At 48.5% G+C, this 17,152-nt stretch overlaps 1 protein-coding gene across 6 annotated transcripts in view; it reads right to left on the bottom strand.

The window, feature by feature from the left end:
- The window catches only part of FoxP (forkhead box transcription factor P), a 442,873-nt gene that overhangs the window by 158,562 nt on the left and 267,159 nt on the right, over positions 1-17,152 (bottom strand). For 3 of the 6 annotated variants that reach the window (XM_050175906.3, XM_050175908.3, XM_050175907.3), the window contains exon 1: positions 19-1,126. The exons of 2 other annotated variants lie outside the window; for them this stretch is intronic. In XM_050175906.3, the coding sequence (XP_050031863.1) occupies positions 19-252 (234 nt within the window). In that variant the 5' untranslated portion in view covers positions 253-1,126. Of the gene's footprint in view, positions 1-18; positions 1,128-17,152 lie in introns of those variants that run through there. One more of the 6 variants, XM_072284202.1, reaches the window with a different exon arrangement.

Here is a 17,152-nt window from a genome sequence, read left to right as displayed (position 1 = left end):
GTCGTGAACAGCACTCACTTTGACCCACTTCATAACGCCTGCGTGCAGAGGCGGCGGCTGCTCCTGCAACGCCGACACCCCAGTGTTGCACTCGGAGTGCACCCCGTGCAAGGACGTCGCCGCACTGCCGCAACTCTCTCCACCGCCGGCGCACATCAAAATCCAGGGGACCGGCGCGAAGCGGCGGCAGTGGTGCGCGGCGGTCAGGCTCGTGGACGGCCCAAGAAAGTCTTCAATACCGGCGCCGTGCATCGTTCACTCGAGCTTCATCGCTCGATTACACGGCAGGGCGATATCGGACGCGGTCGGGAGAGGAGATTGCCGCGAAGAGAAGCGACGACGGGTTCCACGCAGGGCGGCGCAAGTCCCGCAGAAAAGGATACAGCAGGCTGCCGCTTTTTTTTTTCTTCCACTTCTTCTTTCCTTCTCGCTTAGTAGAAACTTAACAAACGCACAAGCCAGTCAGGTGTGGACAGGGAGAGTGAGCGTTTGATATCTCACAGATAGGGAGCGGATAAAGATTGCGCAATCACGAGGCGCACGAGTTTGTATCAGGCGCGCTGGCAACGGGTAACACTTTCTTGTCCCCTCCTTTCGTCGCCTTCTTCTCCCGATGCTTCCTCTTCACGAAAGAACGGAAGAGACAGAGAGAAACGTACAACGTAAAAAATAAAAAAAAAAAGAACGAAGCTTCACCTTGCTTATCTTATCACTCGCTGGCGGTCCCTCTCTCGTAACGCAGCGCATCCAACGCACGCGCGCGCTCCCGCTTCGCTGGCTCGCGTTATCTCTCGCCCGCAGCACAAGCAAAGGCAGTGTTGGAGAGCCTCGCGAAATGCAAGCCCGCTGCGGCGCCTCCTCCTGCTCCTCCTCCTCCTCCTTCATCTCCTCCTCCTTCCGCAACAATGCGCCGGCGAATGAAAAGAAACAAACGAAAGAAAAAAAAAAGAAATGAAAAGAAGAGCGAGCAAGACTGTGCGCTGCCTTTTCGCGCAGCCTGGCCTAAATAATGGCAAGCGATGAGAGATAGCTGACGATGATGAAGCGCTCTCTGTGTCTTCTCGCCTCTCTGTAGTCAGGCGGTACATTTTTATTTTGCTGTTGTTGCTCTTCTGTCTCCGACTTGCCCTCAGCACCATCCCCCTTCCCCCTCACTCTTTCTCTCTCTCTCTCTCACACATTCTTATTTTTGATGCACAGGAGCCGCCTCCCCTTTTGACACGTGTATACATATCAATCTCCAACAAAGAATCGCCGGCTGACCACAGCGAGATACGAAATTAGCAGCGTAGCGCGGTCTAAATGAGGGCTTCCTTGCCCATTTTCGGAGAGGCGAAGAGGGAAGATAAATAAATGATTACGTAAGTGTGAAGCATGTTTTCCATTTTTTGTTTTGTTTTAATATCCGTAAATGATCGCGTGATGCTTTTTTGTGTTACTTTGTTATTAACTTGACAGGCGCGGTACGTTTATCTGCTTTTCGACCAATATCCCACTGTGACTGGTTGACGATGTTCGCTTGAATCGAACCTGCTGAACAGGCGCTGTTGTGGACACTTTGACCGCTATCGAATGCCCCTGCGCTTGCGTCTTCCGAGCCAATCAAGAGGGGACGTGAGCCTTGTCGGAGACAATCGGGGAAGCCTCAGTTAACCATAGCAAGCAAACTCTCCGGAAAGCCAGCCATCATCTTCTTTTTACTCCTAAACAGTAGGCCCATTAAGTGACCCTGATAGACCCTCCGAACGGTTGGTTGGTTAGGTGGTTTCCTTTATGTGTGAGTCATACCTACTATGGGGAGTCGGCTAAGAATCGGCTAAGTAAAAAAAAAGATAATTAGTTGAGTCTCAAAAGAAACTAATGAGAAATGTTGAATAGCAAAAAAATAATAATGAGATAAGGATTTCAGCATTTCGCTAGGCAAATAGCGCTGATTCCATCATAAACCTCACAAGAGCTGCATCGACATTCCCGTGACAATGCCTTAGAGAGGAGACGAATGATCTTGCGACCTCGGCCTCTTTTTGGTGCAAAAAATTGAGCTCTACTATATAGGCAACATAGCATATTATATCATAACCTAGCCTATAATTGTAGGAACAGCATGCATGCCATGTCCTTGTGACACGTCGTTTCTATTTCTTTTTTTCGGTTTTGACAAGATACAGAGTTATATTTTCTCCTTGCTTTTTTCATTGTTAACCTTCGTTTCATATGTTAACGTACTGCATTGTCATGTTATCTATTTGTGTAGTACCAGTTCCACTTGGCTCTAATTGTTTGTGAGGCATAAAGACGCCTTTCCATTTCCTGTCCTCTAGAAATTTCAAACCATCTATGTAAATACTTTACTGTGTATTACCGCACTTTTGATCTGCCAACTCTTCGTTGCTGTCATTTGGCGGAGAATCCACTTCGTGAATCTACTCAGTATAGTAGCTTCTTGTGGCTGCTAGTTCCTTTAATCAGAAACACAATAAAGCATTGAATGGAATTGAGTATCTATTTCCCTTTAGCGCATCCCATGTTTCCGCATATCGCATCAAAAGTTCGTACTAAAGAATCGCCAACCTGTCTAACATGTTAGTGTAGCTCGTTCCTGCTTTATTTCTTATCTTTATTTTTTTATGCTTCTTCTCTTTATATCATCATTATGATGATCATCATTTTCATTTTCTCCATCTCCTTTTGTTGCCTTACCTCAACACAGCATAGTTCAGGCAGACCTCAGTTTTTCTCTCATAATAAGCTTCCTTCTCTCTTTTGTACAGCGCGTATTTGCAAAAGAAAAAAAAAAGAAGAGCGGTACTGATTCATTCAGTGTAATACAATCTTGACTTGGCATTTGCGAAATTCGTCTCTCACTTTTAAGCACTTACATCTCACGTCGTCTATTATCTTACATTAACATAGCTTTCGGTGAATTATTCCCTAGCAGTTGTAACGAAAGCCGTTCACACAGAGGCGTCAAGGTTTGTTTCTTTTTTATTAACTGCGGCAGCACGGGAAGTCTGGCTACTGAAGGACTGGCTATTACAAAATCGTAGCTAAACACACACGCACACGTATACAAAGAACTGTCACCAACGCGACAAACAATCGCGGGAAATCTATCGCAAAAGCACTTTATTCGCAGCCATTAAGAAATCGCCGATAAAAAAAAAAAAAAAAGAAAACGCCGGGCGTCTCGGCACGAAGCTAGCGCCATTATTGCGAAAAGCAAGCGCGAGGGGCGCGAAAGTTCAGAAGTCACGCGCTGACGTCAGCACTGACGCGACAGCAACGACTCCACCTCCGCAAAGCGTCATTTCGTAGAGTATAGGAAACGCGATGCGTCAGTTCAGACAGCGTGTACTGCCGCGTCCAAGCGAACGCGACAGAAGGGCACCCGACTAGCTTGCGAGCGTTGCCGTATTTAGAGCGAATAATTAAATTAAACGTATAAAAAAAAAAGCAATCCGAAAATCGACGCCGCCTTGTCCGCGTCGATGTCGATCTGTATGCGGCAACGTTGGAACATTTAAGGGTGACTGCGGTTCAAGAGTGAGTGCGGTTTTACGCGCCTGTCAGGGCGTCAGGTGCTTGCTTGCCTTACAGTTCTGATTCGCCAAAGGTTTCAGATCCAAGATTTACAGCAACCGATGTTGAGGCTATGCTATCGGCGTCACACGCTTCGCTAAGGCAAGTTACCCGTCTCAGCCGGACGACCGCCATCGCCGCCTTCGGTCACGTGATCTAGAGCTCATGTTCAGGACACCTCGAGACACGTAAAGTGGACAGGCGAGCTTTCTACGCAAACTGAAACACGACGTGGCATTTTTTTTCATGTAACTGTATATAGCCCATCTTATGGGCCGTGCGGACAGCCCGGACTGTGAGAACTGCGTCACGCCAGAGACTGCGTATGGGCCATGCGCTTGGTTTCTCTCTCTCTCTCTTTTTTTTTTTTTTTTCGTGTGTGCTGCCTGCTTTACTTGCAAGAAGGACAATTAACAGAGCGACCTTTGGCACGCATCGAAACCTGGCCTATTTCCGAGGACTTACTTTTAAGTGCTCTACCTTTCGGGCATGGCCAAGATACTCCGTGGTCTGTGAAGGCCATTGTGGGTTTTTTGAGGGATAGCGAACTGAATATATATACTACTGCAATAAGCGTACGCGGCTAATTCTTCATTTATTGTTCATGCATTTTCTTTTTAAATAATAATAATAATAATAATAATAACTTCCTCTTCTTTTGTTGCTCTTCCCCATAACCATAACGCTGAGTACCGATCATCGGCTCAGAAAGCATAAAAGTGCCTTCACTGCCTTCTCAGAACGTCTAGTTTGCACGAGCGGCTTTGATTTAAAGGGACACTAAAGTAAAAAACGATTTCTCCTGCATCAGTAAATTACCGTTCTGCAACACCAAAAACACCACTCTTACAACGATAAGACGTTTGGTAAGCCAGAAAAAGCGCAAGAGCGAAATACGGGTGGCGACGCCTACTTAAGTTCTCCGCACCTGGGGGCTGTGACGTCTTGGATTTTGATGGCCTCTTCTAGGGCCTACTAAGTATATATAGCGGTAAAGATTGACTACATTGTGTTCTAAAGGAACCAAGTATTAAACATGGCAAGTTTCGGGAACCTTTACTCAGCCAACGCGGCCCAAATGAGAAAACATACTTTGGAATCCCTGACGTCACGCTGACGTACCGGCGCAGGGGTTTCAGCGCGAAATTCAAATATTCATACTTGCTTGGACCTTCATATTCTCATCTAATAATCAAACTATTTTTTTTTTATGACTGCCTGCAGGGTTCTCAAACAATGCTTCATTAGTCTAAAGTGATTCATTGTTTCGCTTAAGTGTCCCTTTAGTGACTGTCTGTGCACGTCTCTATGCCCTCTTTCACTCCGTTCTCTCTCTTTCCCTTCTCCCTTCCCCCGGCGTAGGGTCACCAACCAGACTCTTGACCGGCTAACATCCCTGCCTTCCTTATATATATATATATACATATCACCCCGTTCGAAGACAGCACAAGTCGGGGCAACCTCTCAGCCTTTCTCTCATAATAAATACCTCTCTCAATCTGACTCTTAGCTCTCGCTGCGCGGAGTCGATGAGACCGCGCACAGGCAGCGCTTTGTCTGCCGCGAATCTAAACGTGTAGACGACCGCGACGAGTTTGGTCGAGTCGACAACTGGCAAGCGACGCATTCCCTTAATTGTGCCAGTTTCGAAGCTACACTTCGTGGCTTGGTGCCCCATTCACCGTTCCCTCAAGAGATGGAAGGCGCGCGCGCGCGCCGGTTGGATGCCACACAAGGCCTACCTGCCCAAACTACCTGCCCTGCAGTGGCAAATAAAGTTCTCTCTCTCTCTCTCTCACGTTGCCACAAAGGAAAGTTGTAAACGTAAGCGCAGCACGCCGAATCAACTGTGCTCGACAAATACACAGTTAACTTATTTGCGTACGGGTGACGCAAGAATTCGTAAAGCCTCCAGGAGTCCATCTTGCGACATCAGCCGCGTGTACTATAACATTTCGTAGTATAAATCAAGCGCAAGTACGAGACAATCCCACATATAGCTGCGTCGAGTTAGCGGGTGGGGGAAAGGGGTGAAGTGCTTGTGCTGTGCGACCAATGAGGCATCGAAAAAAAAAAAAGAAATAATCACCAGGAGGAAAGGCTTCGACGAAACTGCGCCGAGGTAGCTTGGCGTTTTAATCGCAACTACTGCTTATCTAATAACTACTGAATATCAGTAGAATATCTAGTATCTAGTAATATCGCTTTAATTCCACAAAAGACGCTGCTGGGGTAAAAAACCCCAGTCCAGTAGGTCTTTGATTGTGTGTTTGTGTGGGCCTGTGTCCTTGCGTGAGCATGCGTGCACGGGGGACGGGGCGAGGAGGAAGAGGAGGGGGTGCCTAGCATAGCTACTGTAATGTCTAAACCCTGCTGTGCGGTCCTTGCCCTAGTGCCGAATAGTGCTCCTTATGCGAAGAGTAGTGACAGCGGTGTTGCGTACATTCGTTGTAACGTAACAAATAAGCAGTATGAGTCGCATAAATTCCCTCGCTGAACACGCAGGTTCCATTACGGGCGTCCACAATAATCATTAAAGATATGATTTCGACCGGGACTGCGTTATACAGGTTATTTCGTTGAAGAGGAGTTCGTTGTCGGCCTTCGGTTGGTTTCAATCGCCTGTCCGCTTTAGTGAACGTTAGTAATGCAAGGCGAGTTACAGGAGAAAAAGATTTCACTGCATGGAAGTTCATTCGGCGCGCATACGATTACGTTTTAGGTGGAACCATCGGTATTGCTCGGTCCATTACGTCACTGCCGGCGTCAACAGCAATGGCTAGCTTACCCAGCTTCCGGGGTGCAGCGCCACAAACGTTTCTCGAAATACTCGATTGAGAGGAGAAGCTTCAACAGGTTGTGTGCGACTGCCCCAGCTACAATGTATATAGACGATCCCTCGCAAGGGCACTATCTCGCTCTGATCAAATACCACTAACAGAGCATGCCATTTTAGAATGCCGGCCCCATAAGTTATTACAGCAGAAGGCGACGAAGGCACTGCAGCAGTTTTTTTTTAATGACAATAGCACGAGCCGCTGTATAGACTGAACAGGTGTTCATTGTGCTGAGCGTCATGCTCTGATACTCTGCGGTGATCGCGACCGGCGGTGATCGCGACCGGCGGCGATTGTGTGCCTGTGCGCCATCTCTCTCTGCCTATTTTCTCATCGCTCATCGCTTCCGCAGTGTGGGGTAGCAAACCTGATTTTCACTTCTGGTTAGCCTCCCTGCATTTCCCCATGCTTCTGCCTCGCTGTTTCCTCAAGATCACCGTGCAATTTTATCCCAGAAAAACATTTCGTTAGAAATTTCAAGAGAAAGAAGCTGGGAAATGGTGAAAGGGGTATGAGTAATTAAAGAAAAGAAAAAGAAAGAAATAAATAAAGAAAGAAATATAATTAAATAAAATAAATTAAATTATGGGGTTTTACGTGCCAAAACCACGTACGCGGTAGAGGGCGACTCCGGAATAACTTGTACCACCTGGGATTTTTTAACGTGCCCCTGAATCTGAGTACACGGATGCTCTAGCATTTCCCCCGCATCGAAATGCGGCCGCGGCGTCCGGGATTCGATCCCGTGACCTCGTCTTTAGCAGCGGGACGCCTAAGGCGCTAAGCAACCACGGCGGGTCGCCGTTGTCACATAGTCGCACAAAACGTCGCTGTCACAAACAGTGTCGCGCAGTTTCTCGCTCGACATGGTCTCACTTAAAAGCGACGCAACTTTGCTTTCCTAGTCGCTTGTGTAGGCCATCGTATGAGTTTTTTTTTTTTTCTTTCGCGAGAGTGGCCGATTGTTTAGCTCGCCGAATGTGCGGCAGGGGGCGCTGGCACTTCGTTGGGATGCAAGTATGCGGCCTGTGGGCTGGACAACACAGCAACAAGCAAGGTCAAGCGGAAAGTCAGAGAGGCTGAATTAATCTCATGGGTGGCGGCAATGGAAAAGAAACCTGCCATGAGTAACTACTTAAGAGGAAAAAACGAAATCAGGAAAGAAACCATTTATGATAACTCAAAGGGAAGCTCATTACTTTTCGAAGCGAGATCGGGATGCCTTAGAACACGCACCTATAAAGCAAGATATAAGAAGGAAGAAGAAGCATGTGCTTGCTGCGGTAAAGCTAGGGAAACGACGGAGCATATTTTATTAGAATGTGAAGACGTCTATCCAGCGGTCGATTTAGGCACCACTGGCCTCCTTGAAGCCCTTGGGTTCAGCGGGAGCAGTGGTAAAGCAAACAGGTCCGCAATAGACATTAGTAAGAGGCGATTGGAGAATTGGTGGAAGAAAAGTAGGGAAACGACAAAAGACGGAGACGTACAAAAGCACAATTCGCAATAGGGGATCAGAAAGTTTGGACGCGGTAGTTCATAGTGTTTTTTTTTTCTTTTTTCATTGGTTAACCTAGGTAGGATATTAGGCAGCATAGTAGCAAGAGCTTGGTGGCGCAACCCACCGCCCCGTTCCAAAGGGGACTCTCATAACATCCATCCATCCATTATGAAACGGAGGCACTCGCAACGAAGTGCGTTATTGTTTCGCTGCACTTGCAAAAGTCACTGAGTAGAGCTGCCGGCCATTCCGACGAGATACATGCGCACCTTTGAAAATGTAATTCCAAGCCACAAGCGGGATATACGAGATTTGAGCGACATTCTTTCTGACGAAAAAAGGAAACTACAAAAACGATGAAAAAAAAAACAAGGATCCTAACTTAAAGTTTCGATTTCCACCCGGCCTTTCAAAAATAAAACAGAAATGGAGGACGCTTAAGCTTCGCCTTTAAGAGTGGAACGCGACAGCATTCAAAGGTCCCTGACTGCTTCTCACGCTTCCCGGCTACTGGAGCGTATGTAAGCGTAATGTTTACCGGGAAACGCTGGCCGCGAACGCCGTGCACGAATTCTAGAAACGCGGACTCTTGAGTGGTCCGCGATGCGACGGAGGCGAGCGCCAGCTGGAGGTATTGCAAGGAACCGGGCGCGCCACTCCGTGGCCCCCGAGACACCCGCGCGCCGGTGCGCGCAAATGGCGGACGCCGCGGCTGGTTTGTGAATGGTAGAAACGCTGGAAAGGGGGTTTCTTTTAGTTTTCGCGGAACAGAATTATGTTTTCTCGTATAGTCAAATTACAAGACGAGAGCTATCAAGTCTGTAGGTTGTGTGTAAGTCATAGTTCATGATTTTTCCACGTATTTTAGCTTGAGCAATTCAATTAGTTCAGTAAATACCTTGCGCCACGTGGAGGGCCTGGGTATGGGTGGTTCGAAAATATTTTCACTAAACGGACGTCCGACGCACACGGCGGTTTTTCTACGACGTGAGCTTCAAAACATTGAAATAAACTTTTTCTAAACAAACATCATCATTGTACATAACCATTGTGTACACTGTATATATTGAAAATCATTTTGTACATATGGCATTTAGTTTATGTGTAACTGTGCTTTTCTGTGGGTATACGTGTTTATATGTTGGTGCGTGAGGACTCGGACATTACTTACGTGGAAAACGTGCTGTGTTTCGTTTCTTACATGTTATCGTACCGGTGAAATTGTGCCGTGATTGTGACTCAGTGTTCGTATCGTCTCTTGTCGAAATAAACTTTTTCTAAACACAGCTTCAAAACGCTGTCGCGTTGAGATGCAAAATGCGCCGTATAATAGCAGTGCTGGCAATACAGTTATGCGCATGCGCGCATACCTTTATTTTCTCACTGTATTAGACTGCGAGATACTGGGACTAGTCATACGATCCCTGCTTGAAAATTTAGTACACAGACTGCGGAAAAAAGCAACACACACTGTAGCAGAACTTTGGAAGAGTTACTTTCTCGTACGAAATTTCTGTAACTTCGCTCTTTATTGCAGCGTTAGACCAAACTTTCCTCCAGCTGCTGCGAGGTGACTCAAACGCTGCACGGTTTGCCATGACGTCACGAGCATTATGCGAACAGAGCCTATATATTTGAAAGTGCATCGAAGGCGCCGCTTGGCGTCATGGCATCGTTTTGTATTTTCAAGGCATTGTTTGCTATAGCAGCCGCAGTCCATCATTGTTTTTGCGAAGCATTGTGTGAGATGTGAGCATCAGTGAATTCCGTGAGTTACGTCACATTGCCTTTGTAGGTGCAGAGTTGCGAGGCGTCCCCGGCCTGCCGCGTTTGCTCCTCTATGTATGCGCAACTTTTTTGCGACGCCCCCGCACCGCTTAAGGTATTGGTATAGATCACTGGAAGGATACACTAAAGCGTATTGTCCGGTGACATTAAATGCGGGAGAAAGCTACGTTTTAACAATGGTAAAACTACGCTGAATAAAACACCAGCACGGTCTGAAAGCGTTACATCAGGCAAATTTCTTCAAGATATATAGCCGCGCATACGTGGGCGTTTCAAGGTGAATAGCTTTATTTGGCTCTTTCGCCCGTGTTCGCTGTGGTAGGTGGCGGCAGTTTCACTAACCGCACAAAGGCGCAGACGCAAAGAGCACGCGCAAGACGAACGCCTATATAGTACTATATAGTACTATACAATACTGATACATAGTGCTATAGGCGCCGGTACTTTCGCGGTAACCTCTGCGGTGGAGCGCTCGGGATGGACCGCCTTCCTCTTCTCACGCCGCCCTCTCCCCCTGGGGAGGCTGCGGGAGAGGGGAACGTGTGGCGGGAGAGGAGGATGGCAGCCCCCTTCCCGCGCAGCGCTCGCGCCGCAGGATACAACCCACATATGACAAATCGGCTTAAATACGTACAGCCACCTACGCTGCAGCCATAGATATGCTAAGTAAAGCTCCGTTCTCTGCGGAATTACGCAATGAAACAACAAATGCTAGCTCAATATGCTCACTGCAATAATTATGCGTAGTCAAGAGCCTAATTTCCTTAATAAAGCGAATTAATTTCTGGAAGCTTCCGGCTATGCGCTTACATCGACGATCATTGTCGATGGCTTCCGCATACCTTTCTTCCTACGTAGTTATCCCAATTATTTATCGTTTTTTTTTTCTCTTGTCCTTCAGGATTTTGCAGCATCAACAACGGAGGCTAGTCACGGCATCTCTGGTATTTTGAGCACGTGCCCGCACTTATTAAGATTTCCCACGATTTTGAATCGTCTTCGCGCAGATTCGATGCACGACTAGATTTCCATGGTTACGCATCGTAAGCCGCCAACCCTGACAAACAGCTTGACAAATATGAAGTGCACTGAGATGGAGCACGTCTGCTACAACTGCTCGCAGGCGCACGAGAAATGCGGCAGTCGTCACTCTGTTTAATTGTTATCTGCGCTTCGTTATTATTACAATACGTTACGGTTAATAACATATCGTGCAGGATCGATTCCTATAGAGCATACGTGGCACCATCCTGAGAACGCAACAGCAGAAGATAGTACGAGATGTTGTTACATGGTCTTTCTTTTTTCTGTGTTAAGGCGAGAAACTAAGCAAACCAAGTAAAAGCGAAACAGGGAAAAGGTTAAACGAAAAAAAAAAAAAAAAGAAAGAGACCGAGCGGCAAGCGAAAGAGCGCAGAGGTGCTAGTTTGACGTCCTTGCTTAGCTAAACGTAATTGTTGTACGTGGCTTTGATTGATCTGTTTACGTATACGCCGGCAATTCTTTTGTCCCGTTCTCGCGTAACTCGAACTGAACAGCGAAGCCAGCGGCGCCGAGGTCGCGACTCCGCGGGTGATCTGGCTGCGCGGTCGTCATTTCGGGCGAGCGGCGGTCGCATTTGCTTGACTTGTTTGTCGCCGCCGCTGTTTGTGAAGCTGATCGAGGCTGCTTCTCGCTGCCGACGCCTGAATACGTGCGGCGAGCGGGGAACGACACGTTCCGCGACGGTCAGGTTTCGCAGCACGCTCTGCGATTTGCAAACTCTCGTTTCGTTGCAATATCAACTATGCGGGACAATCGAGGCGAGTATCGCTGCTGTCGTCGCCGCCGTCGTGCTGTCCTGGTATCGACGGCGCATGCGCGCGCCTGGCCCACTCGTGGAGGGTTGGAAGGCCTCTATAAGAGGCGAGCAGTGCTTTTGACTGCTACAACGGCGAAGCCAAGTGGACGCGTTGTTTTGCTTCGGTTAATCCGCTCTGCCGGAGCTAGTGCAACGTTCTGGCTTCCGCTGCTGTCGCGAGCGCTTCGTGCATACACGTTCTGATGAGCTGTGGGCTATTCACACAGCGCTGCAACACGGTGCGGATAGCATGGCATAAAGCGAAATGTACCTAATATTTTCATTGTGCGCCGACAGAAGCCAACGGTTTCCGGTTCGGGTCTCATCAGGCGTGCCCGAGAGAGAGAGGCAAAGAAAAGACGGGGAGGTTAACCAGACATTATTTACGGTTGGCTACCCTGTACCAGGGGAAGAGCAAAGGGATGTGATAGGTGAGAGAGAGAAAAAGAATGAAATAAAAGAAAACTGCCCCCCCCCCCCCCCCACACACACACATAAGATACAGAACTGTTTCTGTGGGCAATGTCACGCAGTCTGTGAAGGTGCTCCTAGTGTTACACAGTGTCACCATCCCATCCTATGTCACACAGTCTACAGTCACAATTTGTCACAAAGTCCGGTGTCTTTTAAATAGCAAAGCAGTGCCTTCATAGCGGCTCGCGCTGATGTTCGCGTAGGCCAGTTTTCAAGGGTGTGGTTTTCCGTTATTGGGCGCTTGTCCAGTTGGTCTAGAGTGGCTGAGAGGGCTGCTCCTTGCGACTTTGGAGGTGCGCGTTTGTTTCGGTGCAGCCGCAGAAGTCACAAATTGCGCTGTTGGGCATTCCGATAAGAAATGAGTACGCATTTGAATATGCTACTCCGAGCAACGCGTGCCCGAGGTGCGAGGTGCATGCATCGAGCTGCGATGCCGGTAACGCGCGCTGCCGGCGTTCTTGATCACACAAGCGTTATGAAGCGCCTGTCATCTTCTAGGACGCTGTTCTTGCTGGAAAACTAGCAGTTGTGTCACTCCATGTCCCTTCCGTGTATTGTTAGAACTCGAAGTGAGTAGCCCGAGCACAATGTTGTAAACCTTGCTGTCGTTTTCAATGCTTCGCCTTGGAGCGAAACTGACGTCCAATTTATTATTATTTTTTTAAAGCGAATGCCTCCCTTGTGAACCCGCTGGGCTTTCGCTGACCGTCGTTGTTGCTCCTGTTCAGCCCAATAACTTACAAAGAAGGTATACATATCGAACTTATACGATGTAATCTATGTAAAACAAAGATTTCTATGCAATGCGCAACAATTTCCTTTATCTTCATGCCTGCCTTGATTTGCATGGAAATGGTGTGAAAGAGGGTCTCGCGCATTCTCGCACTTATGACCGACACTGCGCAGATGAACACCCGGCGACCAGTGTGTGAATTTGGCAAGAGGATTGCAACCAGCCTAAATGACAGCTGGAACAGCGTTCCCCTTGAATGGACATACATACATCACGGAATGACACCTGTGATCGGTGAACGGACAAGTACAGCATTTACTCGCTACCGTTGTTTGCGCCAGTGTAGCTGAAAAACGGGCAGACAGATACACCTGCACAACTTCGCTGTTGTCTTGTCAAAAGCAAAAGCAGCTGCGCCGATAGCGACGACAGAAGCATGAAACATTCTCTTCAGTTGAGCAACTGCGTAGGTGTATACCATAGTTCTTGCTCGGTTTCAATGCATCCACTTCAATGAACGAATTCGAGGTCACTTTTTACAGCGAAGCTGTATATGACTATAGGATTCCTGGATTTCTTCGTCTCCGCATCCAAAAACTGAACCAATCCGCGGCAGCGGCGGCTCCGGCCGTGCGGGGGAAAGCAGAAAAAGAACCAGAGAGCTCGCCTTCGTGCGTAGCGTTCGCCGCAAGCCCTTCCCGGTAAAAATTACGGTTGAATAAGCTGCACTCACCTGGAAGCGGCCACTGTAGCAAACGAAGCAGCGAGTGACGTAACTACGCTTTCATATGTAAAAGAACCCGCCTAACAACTGATTTTCATTTGTATTCTGATAGCGCTATGGAAAGGCCACGCATAGCTAGGACTCCCGAAAGGTAGTGTGAACCCGATGAGCGGCGACAGGAACAGCAACATCAATACGCAAAACGGCGTTGTGCTGAGGCTTGGCAAGACCCAGTTCAAGGCTATGCCACATTGGTCTATCGGATCAGGGATACCACAGCTTCTCTGGCCAACCACCTTCACAGCTTGGATTAGAGTCCACCTTTTCTTTGTAAATGCGATTGGCATTCTTAGGACACTTCACAGACTTTTCGGTATCTACGGATCTAATCTCTTTCATGTCAACTTAGGTCACTATGGAGTCCGTGGTCTAATGGTTAGAGCATCGGACCGACGTGCTGACGGAACTGTGCTCGAAACCAACCGTTAGACACATTTCGATGCGATTAGCATTCTGTGGGAACTTCAGCAAGTGTGCGGAATGTATGTGTGTCTGCATGTCACCTATTTCACGCCAACTCGAGTTTATGGGTATCTGCCGCTCTTCAATGAACCTCCTTGACGCCAACTTGGATCGCTGGGCATGTACCGCAGGGTATGCGCAACTCTTCAACAAATCTCTTTGACGCCAGCTTGGGTCGGTAGCTGTGCGCCCCTGGATATGTGCAGTTCTTCAATGACAAAAAAGAAAACCCCTTGAAGGGGTCATGAACCGCTCATCGGGATTGTTGAAAAAAAACACCATCAGCGGACAACGTACGCTCCCATGAACATCTCAGCCAAATTTTTCAGTCGTACGCAACGCATCGAGCTCGCCAGTGGAGCGCGAAGTCACCTTTTTTTCAAACGCTATCTTTTGAACAGAAGCCCTCTCCCTCACTGTTTGCCGGCTGCTATATGTTGTCATACAGCAGACTGCCACACGCGGCTACTATTGGACAATCGCCGAAATCAATCAAGAAGGGCGTTTGGATCAGTGAGCTTCTTCCTACTGTTACCGAGTATTTTTGTTGACGCCGTCTAACGAACAAGCTGAAGTCGGCGAAAATCTGCGTTTCGAACTTCGATGGGAATCACATAGTTCCCGAAGTACGACTATCGTACTGATCGTACTATCGCCGATTATCGTTCGCTAATGCTCGGCCGCGCCAGCCCGCACAGGAATAAAACTTTGACCACACTGCTTATCAATGTCGTAGCCGACGGGTCTCGCTAATTTTTCGGTAGTTTTGAACACTCAATTATTCCCGAACAGTGCGAAACTTCGGGTCGGACCAGACGTACGCTTGCGAGCGCACGTTCGCTCCTGGCCGTTCCTGGCTAGAAGCCTTGGCGGACTTCGCTTCGTATTGAGCCATTGCGCAAAATGCGCAATTTGTATCTGGCTACTGTCCGTCGGTACAGTTGGCGTAAGACAAAGCTGGTGCGCACCAAATAGCACGGTCAGACTGGAGCACGCGATCGCGAGCACGCACTCCAGCCGTGTGGTGCACATAGGCACTACAGTCGCACGTAGCTGCGTCTGCAGCGTAGCGTAAATACCGCGGCCGCCGCGTGGTGCCGCGACGAGCGCGCTCGCTGAGGACAACAGCGTGCTCTGATTGGTATCTATGGGGGACGTGACCTAAGGCCTGAGCGCCAACATTTGACGAACAGGTCGTCTGCTCCCCGAGTTGCACACCCTCGAGGTGTGTCGCCATTACGGTCGAAGTTCGTTACATTAGGAATCCTTTCAATGCGAGTCCGGAGTGGGGCATCCATCGCTTAGCCTATGTGCTCGATGTATGTTCAAGCCCCGAGAGAGAGAGAGAGAGAGATGAACAGGAAAGGCATGGAGGTTAACCAGATATTAGTCTCCGGTTCGCTATCCTACACTGGGGTTGGGAGATAGGGGTTAGAAAGAGGACAGAGAGGAAAGGGTTAAAAAATACACACACATTGACACACGCGAAGGGCGTGGTTGTGTGGTGGTCGTAGACGTAAGTGCGAAAGAAAATGTGCTAGTGCTACTCATGCCACTCGGTGCGAAAACAGCCGCGCGTAGCTGGTATCTAGTACACTGTGGCACATCAAAGGGATGAGACACCGCGAACTCAATCGTAAGCCGAGGCAAAGCCTCTGAGTTAGGCGCGTCGTAGCGCCAAAATCGAACTGGTGGCGTGTATGTCAACATTCAAAATCAAATTTGAACTGCGCGCCACGGGTGACGTTCAGTCGGTGGAGCGTTGTGGACGCGTCCCCACTCCGCCGCAGCCTTCGCAGTGCAAGGCACTGGAGAAGGACCGGGAGCACCGAGAAGGGGACCACAGGCGATCTCTGGTTGCCAATAACTTCTCTCCTACTATGCGCATTGAAGTACTTTTTGCAGCACAGTATTTCTGAAATGGTATGTTTTAACGTCAAATGCGTTTCTCGACTTCGATAAGAAGTGGTTCAGGTTCCCTTTAAAATATATCCGGTGATGGACGGAATCGAACCCGCCTCATAGATATATGCTGAGTCCCGCGCCATGCGCGGGCTTCATGATGGCACCGCTAGATGGCGCAGTGTGTCCAGAGGGAAGCGCAACAGCGGAGCCCAACTGCAGTACGCGCCTCATACATGACGCGTTTCTGTGGTGGCAATATGGAGTTTCGCTGCATTGCTTCAATGCTAATCGCACTAACGTCGACAGTCATCCTGAAATGGCTTATGCCGGAATGCTTCTCAGTTCGTTCGCGTTCAAACTTGTACTCGATCTACAAGTGCCGGAACGTACGTATGTGGACTGTCTTCCACAAACGCGGCAGCGCATGGGTGGCCGTTGCACTTTCGCCTCTTGTTTTCGACAAGACGAGTCCTTGAAGGCGCGAAGTAGGCCGCTGCTTTACATATATCTCTACATGGCTGGCAAAACAAAACGACCTTTTCGATAGCGTTCACTTGCTGCACTTTGCGTTCTGCCGTCTTGTTTACACGTGCAACGCAGGCGCTTCGAATGTAAATTCCTTCTGCATTTGACTTCTGGGGACGACTGCCCGCGTTTTTAGCAATCTTTCTGCCTGCAGCGATTCGAAACCTACACAACATGAAAAATGCTTTGAAATGCCAGGCGCACTCGAGCAGGACATGGATCAATAAGGTCGCAAAAAGTAAAAGAAGATGCCCGCGTGCAGCAGGCATGGTAGCTTTTGCCAATGAATTACCCTCTTTAGTGACACCATGCATATGTTTATTTTTCGTCGGAAGAAGCCAGCGAAGAAGCACTTTGGATCAGCGGCTTTGTAGTACACGCGTATTGTAAATGGGTTCTGCGGGAGCCCGCAAGGTAAAGGAAGGTTAGATCAAGGAAAAGTTGTCACCCACTCGACTGCAGCATGAAGCTATAAGGGAAATCCAATACGGGCTTCAGAGACAAAGCTTCGCAGTTGAAGTAAAGCTTGTCCTGGTTCGGGAATCGAACCCGATGCCAACGACTTTCCGGGCCGGTCGCTCTACGATCTCAGCTAACCAGGAGGCTAGCAGTTCGCACAGCGACGTTGATATTAACCAACTCGAAGCAGAGAAAGAGAGATCATGCTAAATTGGTACCGCAGAAGAACGCAACGTGGTACTTGTAAGACATCACACACGTTACT

This window comes from Dermacentor andersoni, chromosome 9 (genome assembly GCF_023375885.2).
Source record: "Dermacentor andersoni chromosome 9, qqDerAnde1_hic_scaffold, whole genome shotgun sequence".
NCBI classification, from domain to species: Eukaryota; Metazoa; Arthropoda; class Arachnida; order Ixodida; family Ixodidae; genus Dermacentor; species Dermacentor andersoni.
Note: the sequence above shows the minus strand (reverse complement) of the source record. Positions and strands in the feature narration are given on the sequence as shown.